This window comes from Heliangelus exortis, chromosome 2 (genome assembly GCF_036169615.1).
Source record: "Heliangelus exortis chromosome 2, bHelExo1.hap1, whole genome shotgun sequence".
Lineage (NCBI taxonomy): Eukaryota > Metazoa > Chordata > Aves > Apodiformes > Trochilidae > Heliangelus > Heliangelus exortis.
The window spans coordinates 132739437-132756591 of record NC_092423.1 but is presented as its reverse complement, the minus strand read 5'-3'; the positions used below and the strand labels follow the sequence as shown (position 1 = coordinate 132756591).

The 17155-nt window shown below is 34.6% G+C and overlaps 1 protein-coding gene across 12 annotated transcripts in view; it reads right to left on the bottom strand.

The window, feature by feature from the left end:
- OXR1 (oxidation resistance 1) overlaps window positions 1–17155 on the bottom strand; it is a 251657-nt gene that overhangs the window by 29565 nt on the left and 204937 nt on the right. For 9 of the 12 annotated variants that reach the window (XM_071738198.1, XM_071738188.1, XM_071738195.1 and 6 more), the window contains 4 exons: window positions 15044–15228; window positions 10910–11694; window positions 6885–7053; window positions 3531–3693 (listed from right to left, as the gene is read on the bottom strand). In XM_071738198.1, coding sequence (XP_071594299.1) covers window positions 3531–3693; window positions 6885–7053; window positions 10910–11694; window positions 15044–15228 — 1302 coding nt within the window. The remainder of the gene's footprint in view (window positions 1–3530; window positions 3694–6884; window positions 7054–10909; window positions 11695–15043; window positions 15229–17155) is intronic. The other 3 variants (XM_071738189.1, XM_071738192.1, XM_071738196.1) reach the window with 1 other exon arrangement.

The following is a 17155-nucleotide window of genomic DNA, read 5'->3' as shown; positions in this document are numbered from 1 at the left end:
TATTAAGATCCCTGCTTTCAAATACTGTAGTCCCATATCTTTACACTGTAAATCTGTGGTACTAATTGGCACGAAAATTATGTTTATGCATCAGCAGCTAACAGCAGACACCGTAGCACTATGTAGTAAATTTCTACACACTTCACAACATACAAAACTTGAACTTAATAAGAAACGTTAGACCGAAAAGAACTGACAGAAGTTGTTTCTGAGGCACTGCACAATAGAAATTGTCACCATGTTTAGGTGCAAGTACAGAATGCTCTTTGGAGAAAGCATTTGCTAATAAACACATAGGTTTCTAAACAGTATTATTTGTGCTAATAGATAAAGAAATCCATTAGCACTTGAACTTATACTAAGTAAACAAAAAAAATCCACAAAACATAATAAAACCCTCCCTGCACCACCAAGGCTCAGTATAGATGATTAAAAAGAACCCACAAAAAAACCAAGACACAAAAACCAAGATAGTCTCTTCCTTCGTGTATGCCCATTAATTTAAGTACAAGAAGGTAAAAAAGATACCAGAGAAAATCAGATGGGGCTAACACCAAGAAACTTGTAGCACCATTTCATTTCTTACATATAAAAAAACCTCTTGCCTATCAATTTCTAGTCAACAGAGACAAGTCTTTAGCATGGACTGATCTTAGGTGGAAAAGTACCCTTTCCAGAGAGCTTTGCCAATGGGACAGGCAAAGGTCTCTCAGGAAGTCAGATATTGAGGAACAATGGCAGCAACAGGAATTATGAGGCTATACTGATGACAGTTTTAAATAGTAGTAGGTTCATACTTACTTCTAGTAATTCAATTATTTATTAAGTGTGCAGCATATAGTACATGAGTCAGCTAAATGATTCCCTGGATTTAAATTATTTTGACACTTGATAAAGTACAGTATTTGATCAAACTAGTGCTTATTATGAAAGCAGGAGTCTTGATCACTTTGCTACTAAATCAGTTGAGGTTACACCTACTGGATTTCTTCAGGGAAAAGGCTGATAGGAAGCAGACACACACCTGTATACAGGTAGTAGGAGAAAGCATCAGCAAATGAAAAATTGGACTAAGTTCAGAGTAGGAGTTCAGTTCTATTCATTGATCCATTTAGTAAACTTATAAACCAACCTCTACTATTTATTTCATAGGTTACTGTGCTTTGCTTTTGCTTCCTTCCTTTTCCCTTAACTCCTTTAAAAATAAACAACCAAAAACAAATCAACAAACAAAACAAAAAAACAAAACCCCACTTTATCCTTAAAGTCTCTGGATAAAAAACCTGCAGCTGAATGTTTTACCACAAGACTAGCAAAGCTGTCTCAGGCAACACAACCTGAGTAACTCATTCCCTGTTATTCCAGTTTTAAGATGCTGTACAATGACAGCAGAGAGAACACTTTTTGGGAAAGAAAGCTTCTCCACTAATTTTCTCTTTCAGTAGGCCAACAGTACTTTATGATGGATTTGTACATCAAGATTTTGATTTCCATTTCCCTTCCACCCAGAGTTTTCCCATCATGGTGCTCTGAAGAAGGCAGCCTGTTTTTCATCCCAATACCCACAAAAAGGTTTCAATTATACTGTTCACCTGTTAACTCAGATGATATCTGGATCAAGAGCTGACAGAGGAAAAGCTTGTTGGGTTAATGGGAGGAAGTATATTGATTGAAAATAATGACTGAAATTCAATGGGAATAATGGGTATGACAACAACAGCCACAATTCCCTTTACATACTGATACTTTCTAGCATATATGTTGAAAGCCACTAAAATGCAGTTGAATATCATGACAGGTTGAACCATCTGGTACTGTCAAGGCATTTCTGATTAAAAAGTTTTATCAGCTTTCAGATTTGTGCTTGATGTCAGCTACAAGAAGTCACATTACTGAAGTTAAAATGCACAGAACATATTAGCTTATTTCTTGTACTTGTATAACACCTTCTCATAAAAAAGTTCTCAATAATCACACTAACTTTAAACCCAGAATATTATTATTTGAAAATCTTAAGACCCAAACTGAACATAATTTTAACACAAAAAGAACCATACTCTTCAAATAAGTTGCCTACGGTTGTTTCCAGAGGAGATATAAACACAGGTTTAGAGCAGGACCTCATTTTGTAGTAAATAGCTTACACTAAGTAACTTCTAATAGGTGTAGGAAAAGAACTGCCTCTACTATATTCAGAAATAAGCCCTATACATTTACAACATTTAATCCTAAGGAAAAAAAATTCAATGGAAATTATTCTGTAATTATATTAAGGTTCAAAGTCACTGAAGAGGCCACTGAAAAAGAGACATTGGTGCCTTAAACCATAATATTTATCACATGCCACTGGTCCCTGTGTTCTACAGGGTCAAGCTTTAAAACTTCAAACACTTAAAAAGGCTTTGAGCAAGGGTCAACACCAAGATACATTGTTGGTAAAAATACTCAAGTAATATATATGCTGGAAAGATGAGGATTCAAAAGACATGCTTTTATAATATTAATTTCTATGTCTCAAAGCAAAAATGCTTCATGCAAAACTCACTCATTTGTAGGGATATTGTCTTGTAACTACAGCCTAATACTTCAGCTAATTATGTAAAAAGTTTGAAGTCAAGTTGTTCTAAGTTTTGGAGCTAAGAAAACTATTACCTTCATTTAGACTATTGCAATTCTTAACATTTCTTTTACAATCTACATGGAACAGAAGAATAAATTTCCTTAATTTCAACATGTGCCACTGGGGAGCAGGGCAAGGGGTGGGAGAGAAAAAGGAAGGATCAGTCTTTCAGTCCAAGATTGCAATTGCTGTCCTAAGAGTCAAGTTAAACAGTGCTGATGGGATACTTCTACAATATACATGACAAGAATCAAACTTTTGACTGACACTTGAATGCATGAGACTACAAGTGCTTTAACTGTATGTACACTACAAAACAAAACCATGTATACATGTAAAGATGTGTCCATAGAAACACAGTGGACACAGATTCACATGAAAGAAACACGTTTTTTTATAAAAAGTTAATTCCAGTTACAGTATATTACTAAAATCCATGCAACAGCATTTTAATGTACAAAGAAGTTATAGCTGAGAAGGTAATGAATGAACTATTGGAAAAAAACATGTCATTAATAGATTAATATTCCTTTTTTCTGTCTTATCTCTGTTTGAGACTTACCCATAAGCATTCAACATTCTACATACAAGACTAATATCAGAAAACTGCCAGTTTACTGGACTGAAAACTAAGCCAGCTTCAAAGCTGCAACTTCTTTTCTGTACACAGTCCTCTCAACTCTGAAAGTTACAAGTTGCTCCATATGAAAATGACTTTAACTGTGAAATGTTGCCCTGAACTGATGTTAAAGCATTCAGATGGCATAAATTGAAGTCATGATCATAGTAAGCAAATTAATAAAGCACACTGCTTTAATGTTTTCCTTATTCAAAAGTATTTCATGCTATTTTAACTATATTCCTTTTTCAGTATTTGAAAAAAATAATCTTTGACACTGTTCTTCCTTACCTCCCACTCTTTAGCAGCATCTTCAGTAGCAGATTCTTCACTAGTTTCAGGCTCTTCCTTCTTTTTTACGATTATAAATCCAGGTTCCCGAAGAGACTCCCCAGTATCTTCTGCATATATCTCTGGACTCCATTGGATAAAGAACACATACAAGTGATCTGTCCTAAAAAAATAAAGTAATGATACAGGAAAAAAGAAGAAAAAAAAAAAAAAAAAGGAAAAAAAAAAAAAGGTAAGTTTGCGATCTTTTGAGTCATGTCTAATAATTATGAAACATGACTTAAGGTTAAACATGATTTAAGGTTAAAATGAAAATACTTACTATTTCACATTTTATTAGATATCAGAGACATATTTGAAAATAGCTAGCAGTTAGCAGCTTGTGCTTTGTTTTGATTGTTTGTTTTCTAATAATATGAAGTTGACACCAGAGGAAAAACAGAAAACAAGCCAGTAATTAATTAATTATGTTTTCTTACACAAGTACAGTCCTTCAGCCACTTTTGTCCCCTTGGAAACTCCTGTTTACAACTGAAATAGGTTTCAGAGAAAAAAAACCAAACAAAAACACACTAATTTTTTAATTGAAAAAGTTACATAAAACAGACAAAATTGGAATTTTAAAATATCTGCATATCTCTTTACTCAATCCCTGAAGAAGAACTGAGCACTCCCAAGACCTGAAACCAAAATTATACAGACAGTACAAATTACAAAATATGAGGACATAAGGGCTGTAAGTGTGCATGTGTGTGTGTATAAATGTACACTCATATATACACACAAACCTAAATATTTATCTCAGAAACTACACTCCACTACTACAGTTAAGAGTAGTTGAAGTACAAAGATTACAAGTTATGTCCTTTTAAGATACTGGCCACAAATGGCATGATTCTGCAGTCTGGTAGAATAAAGAGCCCCAAATCCCTGAAGGAAGTTATTTTCAACTCTAATGGATATAAGTCTACGCTGTTTAAGCATATCCTGAAGGTGCACAGATGGAGCATTTAAAAAGAATATGCAATGAATTCACCAATCTTTCTTCATTATGGAAAAGACAGGTTCAGAGCTAGAGCTTTATGGCTCTGGTTACCAAGAGCCTGAATTTTCCTTATGCCTGTCTGTGTTCAGATATATTTGCTACAGTGAATCTGCATAAGGGATTAGCATGAAGAACAGTATCTGGATTCCCTCCCTCTCTTTAGTAAATTCTTGCAAAACCAAGTACTGCAAGAACAGCAACAGATACGAAGCAGTAAAGTCTCTCAAAACCTGATTTTCATGTGCTTCTATGTCTAAAAGGGTATAGAACACTGGTATATAACAATATTCTCTGTATAGAGTCAGTGGTTTAAGAAATGACAAAATTAAGGTTCCAGGATAATACTGATGCAAGTGAAAAAAAAAAAATATGCATAAAACTAGATAAGTTCTAAGACAATGCCAAAAATGAAGCTGCAGATTGCTCACAAAATGAACAAGGTGTGAATTTTAAAGTCTTGCATGTAGAGAAATTTTAAAAATAATCCGGATTTTTTTAAGATCTTCAAATTTTTTATTACTACATCATTAAAAAAACTAAACAAAGCCTGATATTTAAACAACTAAAGCTCTCCTTTGCAGACTGGCTCACTTGACATTAAGAGCACTGAAACAATGCAGAATTGTCAGATATCTACTTTTTTCTTTGTCACATACCTAGGTTGTAAGGTTTTTGTTTTTTTTTTTCAGTTACCTACTTTTGTCTTTCTTAAAAATAGGTAACAAAGACAACGGGGTTGACACTAAGTATTTTGACCAATATGGAGTGGCACCCAGCAAGCTTAATACTGAATTAAAAAACCAAACACCTCACTACCACCTTATGTGACTTTGTGTACAAAAACATAGAATATGCACTGGGTGGATAGAGAACAGATTACTAATTCCCCGTGCAGTTAGAGAAACCCTTTGTAGGTGTAGTGACTTCCAAGGAGATGAGATAGAGACTATAAACTAGGAACCATTTTTTCTGGAATAGGTGATATATTATGTTTTAAGCTGAACTTAATTATTTGCTCTGCCACATTAAAATTTGAAAGAAAGAGCCATTGATTGCCATATGTGAAACATTTATCTGCTTTGAAATGCAATACATGAGTAGAACAAGAACATAGGAGTTGAATGTAACCACAAGAGGTCACTTGGAGCAGACAAGATTAGCTACACTGGAATCAATGTGACAGACATTTGTCTCAAGAAACTCTTTAATCTCCCTCACCCAGAGGTCACTGGGGTGATATTACAAAGCAGTTTAGTGATATGCTAGAATAAACTCTATTCTCCCTGTTGGAAAACTCAAATATTTTCACATAATTTCAGTCTATTATACATCTTCACAGTGGACACGACAAAAAAATGACTACTGCCTTTCTTGTTGCAGCCAACTTTCAAGTATGAAATGATTTTATGTTGGTAATCAACCTCTTCTTCTTTAGATTAAAGAACCCCACTTACTTCTAATTTTCTTTATATGTTACACTTTCTAGGCATTAATTAGTCTTGCTGTTTTCCTCTGGACTCTCTCCAATTGATCCATATCTGTCCTCAACTGCAGTGCCCCAAGTGGACATTCTATGCCATTCAGCTCAAAAGAAAAGATGAAAAAGTGACTTGAACATTGTGTGTAGGTATTTATGCAAGATGATAGCTGATTGGTTTTTGTTGTTGTTTCTCTCTAACCCCCCTCTTCTGACAAGGTTATAATAATCCCCCATACCCCCCAAAATCACATTCAACTTGAAAATAAACCAGGTTTCTAGCAGTTAAGATTATTTAAGAAGTCAAGACTTTACCAGTGAGTGAGGCACAGACATCTCATGTCTTTGAATCACTGCAACAAATTTAGACATTTTCCAGTAGATATGCTTAAGTTGCTTCCTGAAAATGTTTTATGTTACATAAATAAAGATAAAAGAAGCCCAGCTAGCTCTTCTGAACTCAGAGCTTTAAGAAGTAGAGAGAAATTTTAAAAGGTTCCAAGTACTGGGAAGCACATATAATGACATAAAAACTCTGCTACAGAACCTTCTTCCTTCACCAAACATTTCTTTCATTATTCACTTGCTATAAACACAAATCTAAATAACACTATGAAAAAATTATTGGCTGAACCTGAAAATAACTCAAATACATTAATAAACCTTATGTATGGTAATGAGGTATTCTAGTATTCCAAGCCAATCAATACCCTCAGTTGCTGACCCTTTCTGGTTCTGATTTACAGGCAAAGTCACTGAAAAATTTTGCATGTTGCAGAAAAAAACTCAAGGACCTACCGAAAAGTGTTGTTACAGTCTGTATCAATCTTACCTTTCTTGTGGAACAGCAAACCAGTACTCATGTTTTTTATCCCTCTGTGCATACTGTTGCATTGATGCACTTGCTTGTGAAACAAATGTTTTTCTCATAGCTTTTCCAACCCTGAGACACAGAAACTTGTGAGATCGATGTCGTCTTTTTTCTTTAGTAAGAGAAGAACCTATTGGTGAAGAAAAAGCAAGCTGTCCACAATGCAGAAAAGACCTTAAAATTATTAGTCAATTAGGCAATACAGGTATGTAGGATGTATGGGTAGCACACATTAGCATTACCTGGCCTTTTTTTGTTAGAAAAATTGAATCAGCAGAATTAACTACAGAGTAGAACACTTTTGAGTAATTCTAACATTCATTTCTGCTTCTAACTTCAGATCACATTTTGACAGTTCTTCAGCCATGCTTATTTCAGAAGGTTTTCTTGATGCTTATCCCTCAACACTAAATCAGGCACCCCTGCCATTGTTAGGTAAAGAGATGCCCTATTTACAAGTAAAGATAAGGTGTTAAGTAAGTAACTTAGGCCTGATTCACATATGTCAGAACTGTTCGTTAGTTACTTTTTATTTAAAAAAAGAAAAGTTCTGGCACTACTACCAGAGGACTGAGATAAATTTTGGTAGCTATGTAAAACACTTCACAAGTACAAACACCACTTTGGGATAAAGCATACTGGATGTTGCCATAAGGGATTTTTAATTGAACTGCTAGAATTATGATTATCCTCAAGGTCTGCATTGTCAAGTCAGAGGAAGGTAAAGGAAGAAGCCTTTTCAAAACTGTTTTTCTTTTCTAGCTTACTTGCCCAAATTCTAGAGCATATGCTCCATCCACAGGAGACTTTTTAAAGAAAAAAAGGAAAATGTAAATGTAGGAGTTCCTATGGTCAGCTATGGAAAGACCTAACCTACCTCTGGCATTACATACAGGTACATTCAAATTCTCTATGACACTCAATTTTATTTACAGCTAAAGTTCTCTATCAGTGTCCTTGATTTAAAAAGGACATCACCAACATCACCACCTTGATTTATAAACATATCTATTATACGTTTGCTAAATCACATTTTCACCATAAAATTTAGAATAGCTTTGTTCCACAGAATTTTTTCAGTAAGTACTTAAATGTAATCACCTAATTTTTAGTTACAATGTTAGACTTATACCCACAGTATATAATATTCCAAAATAGCCATAATACAAACATTTTGGAAGTATTTTAAAAATTAATAAGCTGAGAGGTAAATTGTCAGTTAAAAAAAAACTGCAAAAACCAAGAAAACTCAAAATTAACAACAACAAAAAAAAATCTACTATATAGGACAAAGACATGAATTTGTGGTGGTGTTAAGTATTCTTAAAATTATTTGATACTTGGGATTTTGGCCCTTCAGATACAGCAGTCTAGAACTCATCTAAATGCTGAAACGGGATTTGCACCATAACTTTAAAAGGAAAAATGAATGAGATATAGTTTCAGCTGGCAGAGTACGAGAAAATTTAGCCTTGTCTCCAAACCTCAGAATACCAACTTAAGATGCTCTTTGCTTTGGTGTGTGCTCCAATACACTTTTCTAAAAAAAATTAATACAGAAATCATCAGCAAAAAATATTTTTGTGGTAGCTGTTGTGCATCATGCTTTCTTTCCCCCCTGCAAACTTGGCTAATATCCAGCTAAACAGCAAATAGACATATTACCTTTAATGAGCTTTCAGTTTGTTTATACACACACAAAACTATAAACCAGTATTATTTCTCCAAAATATCATCTACATCTAGCTTTTATTTCAGTCCAGTGGTTAACATAAGCATCTGTAAACACAGAAGAGAATATACAAGTCTGGGTAATAAAAAAAATTAAAAAAAAAAATTCCAATGGAAGCCTTTTCAGCTATTCCAGACTACTCAACACTATTGACTTGCATTGCATCACCTGTTCCAACAATCAGAATGAACAAGTTATTAACTCCAAACTCAAAAAAAAATCTGACCTTTGTGAAGATCAAAAAATGGTAGTTTCCAAAACCTAGCTGGTAAAAACTTCCCCAAGAGGGAAGAAACTCAACCAAGTCCTTGCTATATGCAGGACATAGAGACCTATTTTAGGTAATTCATAGTATGACTACTTCAGAGTTTCAGTTTGATAGGCAGGATATTAGATAGAGCTTATAGGGTTTCAATTTCTTCACAACCTCGTGCTTTTTTTAGTGACCTGTCTGATAACAGACCTGTCATACATCAGTGAACTTGAAGACTGAAGCTATAGAGCTTTGCTTTTACCTCAGCTCTATTTAAACTTGCCTGTAGATAAAGTCAAGAGAAGCTTCACCAATTCTATTTAGACTAATATTAATTCATAATGTATTGTTTTATTTGCATTCTGCTACTAGAACACACAAGAATAAGAAACAATCAATAATTCCAACGGAAGTGGGACTGAAGTCACTGGCACAAATCTCCAAACAGTAAACCTCTTCCTTACTTCATTTTTTAAGTTATTATTCTCTTTGCTGTACCCCTACAATCTACAGTGAGATGCTGTCATACCATGGGCAGAAGTTTCTAGTCAGCACCCCTCTGAATGTATGCAGACACGTTTTTGCTTTTATATGTATGTAATCTATATGTATGTAATCTTTAACTGTACAGATCCTCCTGCATGTCTCTCAATGATGCAATCTTTTAGAAAACCACCAAAACTAAAGCATCCAACACAAGTGAATTACAAGTACTATTCAATGGTACGAAAAGTAACAATTGTGGTAAAGAACACTACCATTTTTCACAAGTCACAACCAGCAACTACATCTAGCTGGCATTTTTGCCAGAGGGTTTCCACTAATATTTAAGGTATAAAAGCCAAATTTATCACAGAACGATGTAACTATTAAGCTGCTTCAGATTTCAAAATTAATTTACTTCCATATGAGAAGGATATATTAAAAAAAAGACAAAAACACAAACACAAAACTATCCCATCAGATTCTGAAGCATAAGATGAATTCCTGTCAGCTGACTATGCATCTCTATTCAATACAATTTCCACTCCTAATCATTAACAATTTGAGCTTCAATTGTACTTCAACTATAATCTATTAGCTTGTGGCAGGTATTAAAGATACATTTTTCTTTCCAATCCACAAAGTATTGCAGCATTAAAACAACTAGTTTATCTCCATTACTAAGGTGGTAAGGCATCAGAAAATGACATGAATTTTTCAAAATGCAAAATCAAATGCATACCAAACCATCTTCAAATTAACTAAAAATGTCATTTTTTAAAATAAAACTGAGTAGCTTCAATGGACTTTCAGTATAGCTTCCAACTAATAATCCTATGGTTTGATCTTTGCAGAGGAATAAAAGGTCAAGAAATAAACCTAGCTATTCCCCATAGTCATAGCATTAGTTTCTTACCATCTAGCTCTTATTTATCCTGAGACAACCTTTTTATATGCTCAACCTTGCTTGCCTCATTACGAAAGTATGACAACAGGCAAGTAAATCAAAGTGCCAAAATTACCAAATAGTATTATTACCCCAGTTTTTTTGGTTCACACCATGAACCTTACCCACAGGGTAGACATGATATAAATAAGATGAAATTCACCCCCTCAAATTCATTCATACATGCATACACTGGGATCAAAACTGAAGTGACAGCCAGTTGAATGCTAAGGAAGCATTCTAATTTTGAGCTCTACAGTGACCAATGCATCCTTGGTTTGATTTTACAGGTTAATTCAGATCTTCATTACAAAGATACTGTGTCTTACTACGACTATAATTTCAATAAAGAAGAATGACAGTAACAAAAGTATTCATGTTTTTAGCTTCCTGAGCAACACATTCCCTACTGGTTTATGTAAGGTATAACTTCAGTGTATCTTCAAACCAATGACAAATATAAGTAATTTATGAGGAGATGAGTTCTAAAGAATGAAAGCCAACAAAAATTCTCATGAGCTGAAGTGAGATACATTGTAAACCTGCAGGCTAGAGCAAAAATACTGACTCACCTTCTAATTGCCCATCTCCTGCAGCCACATTTTTCTGACAAATTCCTTTTTGTGAATCCTGCTGCATGTTTTCTCTTTGTTGTTTGGTTTGTTGCATAGTGTGGGTCTTCCAGAGTTCACGGAGTTCCTCAACTTCCGTCTCCGAGTCCTGAGTTCGCTCTCTCACCACTTTTCCTTTGCCAGTTGTCTCTTTCTTTTGACATTCTGTGGTATCTTCAAAACATGGACATTCCTCTCCTGTCTTAATCTCTCCTTCTGGTTCTTTTCCTAGTTTGTGTCCTACTTCTTCCTCTTTGTCATGCTCCTCACTACCACGTGAAGATCCTTGCAAAGACTGCTGGAGGACATCTGCAACATTTTCACTAGGTTCTTGTGCCCCCTTTACAGTTATTTCAGCACTTTCTGAATCCAAGCTGTGGGTACCAATCTGTTTAACATCTACAACCATTTCTGCACTGGGTTTTAAGTCATTAGCAGCTTCATTTGAGTCGGAAATGATTGTTAAACATTCAGCACTAGTCTGGTTTATTGTTTGGACAGATTCTGATGATGCTCCAGAAGATTTGTCTTGTCGAAGCTCATCTGAGGAAACAAGTTCCTCACGTATTGGAGAGAGTTCTGATTCGGTGAAGACATCTTCTGAAAGAGACTCCTCTGTGCTCCTTGGGGCAGTACTAGCACTGTCATTGCCTGTATCCTGAATCTTAGAATCCATTTCATCTGTATTGCTCTTTGCAGCTTTCTTGGAATGGCAAAGTTCCCTTACAGACAGCTGATCCAGATCTCTGTTAAACAAATGAAAATAATACTATAGCAAGTGCTTTTTCTGTCAAGCTCTTTTCTTTATGAAGTTCTGTTTAATGCTACATAAAAAGTTAAAAGTGCTCTTAAAAAAACCCCAAAAACCAAAACCCCTAAAAAACCAGGAAAACCATATAAAACAAAACTTAATCCAGAGCATCAATAATAAGAAACAAGCACAAAATATGTTCTTGTAATGGTAAGCTGAAGGCAGATCATTTGCCAGTATGACATAGATAGAACTTTCCAACTTCAAGACAATACTTTTGCAGATAGAAACTCTCCTACGGAACCAACAAGATTGTTTGAGATGTTTAAAGCAAAATTAAAACACAGGAAAAACACCAAAAAGCTATACAGAACCATAAACTCTAGAGGCAGTCATACCCCAAAATTATTTAAGGTTTGTTTACCAAAGGGGGCCAGTACTATTGGGATCTATCCGACTGCATTACAAAGTTGATATCTATCTCGCTGCTAAAATATGAATGGCAGAAATCATCTGGCCTAACTTTAACTACCTAAATTTGTCAATGTGGAACAACAGGAACCATCAAGGTAGATATTACCATTCACCCATGTTAGGCATTTGCCTAACAGAGATTTAGTGTCTCCACCAGTCAGGTATTTATCTTTGAGGACACCACTGTTAGTCAAAATAAAACTCAAACTCCTTGGCTAAATATCAGACATAAAATGTTCTTAAAGAGTTTAAGAAAAAAAAACAAGTATAAAAGAAAAACTTATTTCCCAATTATTATTAATTATTATATATTTATTTTTTTATTATTTAAAATAAAAATAATTATTAATTATTATATATTTATTTTTTATTATTTAATTTTATTCAAACCTGCTTTAAAAATAAGCTAGCCATAAATTCTACCAGTTTTAGAAGAGGCAAGGGGACTAAAGCTTTCCCAGTGTTGTCAAAAAACCCCCTAAGCAGTATATAAGCTTCATAAAAGATTTATTTTAAAACATATTTGTGACTAGAATACTCGATACCAGCTCCCTTGCTACCACAACCGCTTTTCATTATCTAGTATCAAATGCTCATGCCTTAACCTCCCATCTTAAAGGATGAATTCTCTCAATATTTCTATAAAACTTGCAATTCATGAGGTCATCTTACTCTTACATTACTGAGACAAGACTAAAATTCAGAGTAACTGCAAAGCATATGCACCCTCTTATCCAAGTGTTAACACAAAGCTGATACTACACTTCTGTTGATTTTGTAATTTTGCTTACAAAGCATGTGATTAGAGTTTAGGAATCATCACTCTGGTGGTCCAGACTGTGCCATTTCCTTAATTTTACAGCACTATCTTGGTAATGGCTGCTTTGGGACAAGCACAATGAAAGCCATGAAAAATCAGTGTTTTCTGATGTTTTGTTTTTTTCTCCAGCATAGATTGTGACTTGTATATATAAGCCATGCAACATCAAATTTCAGTTTTAAGAACAAAAGAACACATCAGTTTTGTGATCAGTTTGCATTATATCAATAATCATACTTTCAGTATTCAGATTTTTTTTCCAAGTTTAAACAGGTTTGACAGTTGGCAAAACTGGGAGAGGAGCAGAGGTTGTGACAGTGGAATAGTCAGAAAAAATACAATTTGAAATACCTTGAGGCCCAGAAGTCTTGCAAAATCTAGCTGTAGCTGTACTACTTACAGAGTTAAGAAATTTGAATTTCATTTTCACAAAAAACTTAAAAACATGCCTCAAATTTTGAAGAGGTTAAGGCAGAGAAGTGATGGGACTAAAGAAAGTTCTAGAAGTTAGTGTTCTATGTAATAGTTCATAAAGTTGACAAGAAGGATGAATCAAATGGACATACAAGGCACAGTGTGATGTTTTCTCATTACACGTTTTCATTCTCTAAGGGTTCATATTATAAACAAACCAGAAAATGCATATGCTACAAGAACACAAAAATCAACAGGGCATGAAAGGTAAATTTGTACATCAACACTAAGTCATTCAGAAATTTAATATTAGAAGAGAGACCTGCTTTGCAACTGCATATTATGATTCAAGCAGGTAGATAAAAAAAGAGTAATCTAATTTTCATAATTTCATTAACTTGCACTACACATTGAAGTAGGAACAACAAGTAACCCGATCTGGAAAATAAACTTCCAGAAAGTATTCATGCTGAAGGCATCAATCTACATCAAAAGGGCCCAAAATACTACTACAGTAACATGTACATTAGGTGCTCTTTCAAGAAACACACGACTTCAGGCAGCAAACAAGACCATGCAAGTTTACTACCAGGTGTCTGCAGAAGCAGAGTATAAAAATGGTGTAAGTTATTTCTTCTGTGTGTCCAAATATTGAAGATAGATATACTTAGCATACTGCCCGTAAAAAAATATTAAAACATTTTTCAGAGTAACTAAGTATCTTTATACCTTATATAAAATGGCTTCAAAACCAGCTTTGATCTCTCATACATACACACAACTCTACCTTCTTTAAATGAATCCACCTCCCTGCACTTAGATGGTGAAGGCAGTCTGCAAATGTTTCTGCTTTTTACCTTAAAGTACAGGTGGCACGATTTCTTTTTCATTTTTTTAAGCCTTTTTGTCTTTAATGCTAGATTTTATCCTGTTTCTGAGGACAGTGTAAAAATTATGCAGACAAAATAGAAGATTTTTTTCTCAATGCTGTTTAAAGTCAGCTTTAAATGCCTGCCACACTGAACACCAGTGATTAAATCTCACAGATCCAAAGTCATTCTGTTCACTTCAAATAAGGCTATACCCAAAGTAAAAAATGCAGTTCCTTCCCTAGCCAGAAGAATATAAAATATACTCCTAATCCCATAAAAACATGCACAAATCTCAGAAAATTAGTCCTACAACCACTTACCAGAGCAAAAAAAAAATAGAGAAGAAAGTGGAAAACAGTAAACAATAAAGATTTTAATATAAAATGCTTTTAGTTGGACTCTTCTATTCATCACATCATTTTTTCAGTTCCTGAAGAATGAAACATATCTTTTACTGTCTTCATAAAGGGGAAGGGGCAGAGAAAGTGGAGAGGTACCTACGGCTACACACCAATTTTTAGAAGAAACTATTGGAGAAAATGTAGAAGGAGATTTATTTGATATAGTATATAGTATAGATATAGTATATAGAACTTGAGAACTTAAGGTAAACCAAGTTTTCAAGGGTCTTCCAAAGCTAATCTTTGATGTCCTTAAGAAAGGAAAAGAATGGAAGAGAATGTGATTTTGCTAGTTTTGTATGGTTAGCAATATGACTACAGTTCATATTTACTCAAACTTTTATAAATATTATTCTATCTTACATGGTTAATGATTCCTTAATTTTGCTGTCCACAATTTCCTTATACAGAGCAGCTGACATCACTTCTTCCATTGGACACATGATGCCATACTCTTCACAGCCATTCTCTTGGACCAGAGGATCCATTTTATGAGGATCAAACATTATATTATTTGGCGTCACTAGCAGCACACCATTGACTGTACCCTAAAATGAGAGGGAAAAGAAGGGGTAAATTTTCTCCTGCATGTTTCAGTTTACTCACCACTATTTGTAGGAAAAAAAATTGTTTTTTTTTTAAAGCATATTTATATCTAAGCGACTTCAAACAGTTTCTTGTGTTCTGTAGCTATGTGGAAATACAACTATTTTTCTGAAGAAGCGAATTAATGCCACCTACTTTAAGAAAACAGTTTTATTTCTCACAACTACTTAACAGCTGGGCTAAGTACAAAACCAGAAACCCTTCCACACTAAAGGATATACTAGGCAAGTCCTCCAAGGTAAAGATACACCCTGCCCAGATAACCACAGGGCTTACTGCTAGTTCTACAAGAACTTTTCATGCATCATCTAAAATCTTACTTGAATTAATTCTTCTCACTGTCTATTTAAAGAACATAAAGAAAAATCTTAAAAAAACTGTCATGTTTCTTCATTCCCTTCACAAAAAAGCAACACTCTTATTCAATACAAGTCACTGTAGAGTAGTGGATATGCTGACTGGCCAAACACAGGTATAGAATGATACTAAAATAAAAATTTTAAAGATTTTTAAAGATGCAGTTGCATCAAGATGCAGTTTGGGCTAGATTTAATCCCAATTATAGTGTTGCAGCACATGCATTCAAGTAGGTACTACACTATGAGCTACAGGTTCTTAAGCAATACAGGTACAAAGCTAATTTAGAATACGTTGAACTGGTTTTGGGACTTTTATTTGTGTGTGTATGTGTGTTAGAAACACACGCAAACACCAACACCAGCTGCTTGCCAGGGAAATTTGTTAAACTGTTACGACCATATAGTCTGTAAACTGCAACTCTGAACTGGAGGCTATTCTAGCTTTAAGGAGTCTGATAAAACCAACTTTAACTCCTTCAGTTGCGGTTCTTGAATCCTAAGGAATTTTAAAATTTCAAAAGGAATTAAAAACTTCTGTGCAAGAATTGTAAGAGTTGTTGCATGTGCTGCTGAGGCTTATCAGGAACTGAATATATATCCAGCCTACAAACCTTGTGTATTGTTTTGTTTTAAGATGACATATCAGCACAGCATGATATACAACTACAATCCTTCCCAATTTGCTTCCAGCACTGTGATGGTTGATGACCTTCACAGTAAAAAAAGAAAGATGCCATACAGAAAGCTGAAAAACTACAAGTTCTAAAAAACAACAAAAAACCCCCAACCAAATACAACCAAAACCACAAAGTAGTGTTAATACCAATGGTATCACTACTACAGAAAAATTACATTAGTCTCAAAAGCAGCTAAAGTATCTGTACTTCAGTCCTATTAGCTGTTGAGCACCTAGTTTTACACAAGCCTTTTAGAGTACAAAGCACATGCTAAATACTTGCAAGTCAGCAGAACATAGTTACTTAATTCCAAGGTGTTTGAGACACTGAAACAAAACTGTCACTGGCATTTCTTTCCCAGCATTGTATTGTGAAAATAAACTCCAAACACATAAAAAGGAACTCCAAGAAGAAGAATGTCAACAGAAGTGTACATTTGGTTTTATCCACTGTAGTCTAAAAAACAAATTCAACGTGACTTCAAAAGTCAGTGAGCCTATTCAGAAGCACAACTGCTTCTCTCTTTAACAAATACTACTGTTTAGTACTTAATTCAAAAAAAGCAGCATAATTTCTAAATCTGAGTTCTTTCACTAATAGGCACACATCGAAGGGGAATTCTATTAGTTTTTCAAGACCTGAATTAAGGTGTCTGTCTGCAGCATAATGGTTACAATGATTTATTATCTGACCACAATTTGGTGTATTCACACCATCCTGTTACTAACTGTGCTCAACAATCTGCCTCTAACTGCAGACATAACCACTCAGAGAGCAAAATGTTTCCAGGTTCCAGACACTGCCTCACAGAATTCCTGTGTGCTTGTCCAGTA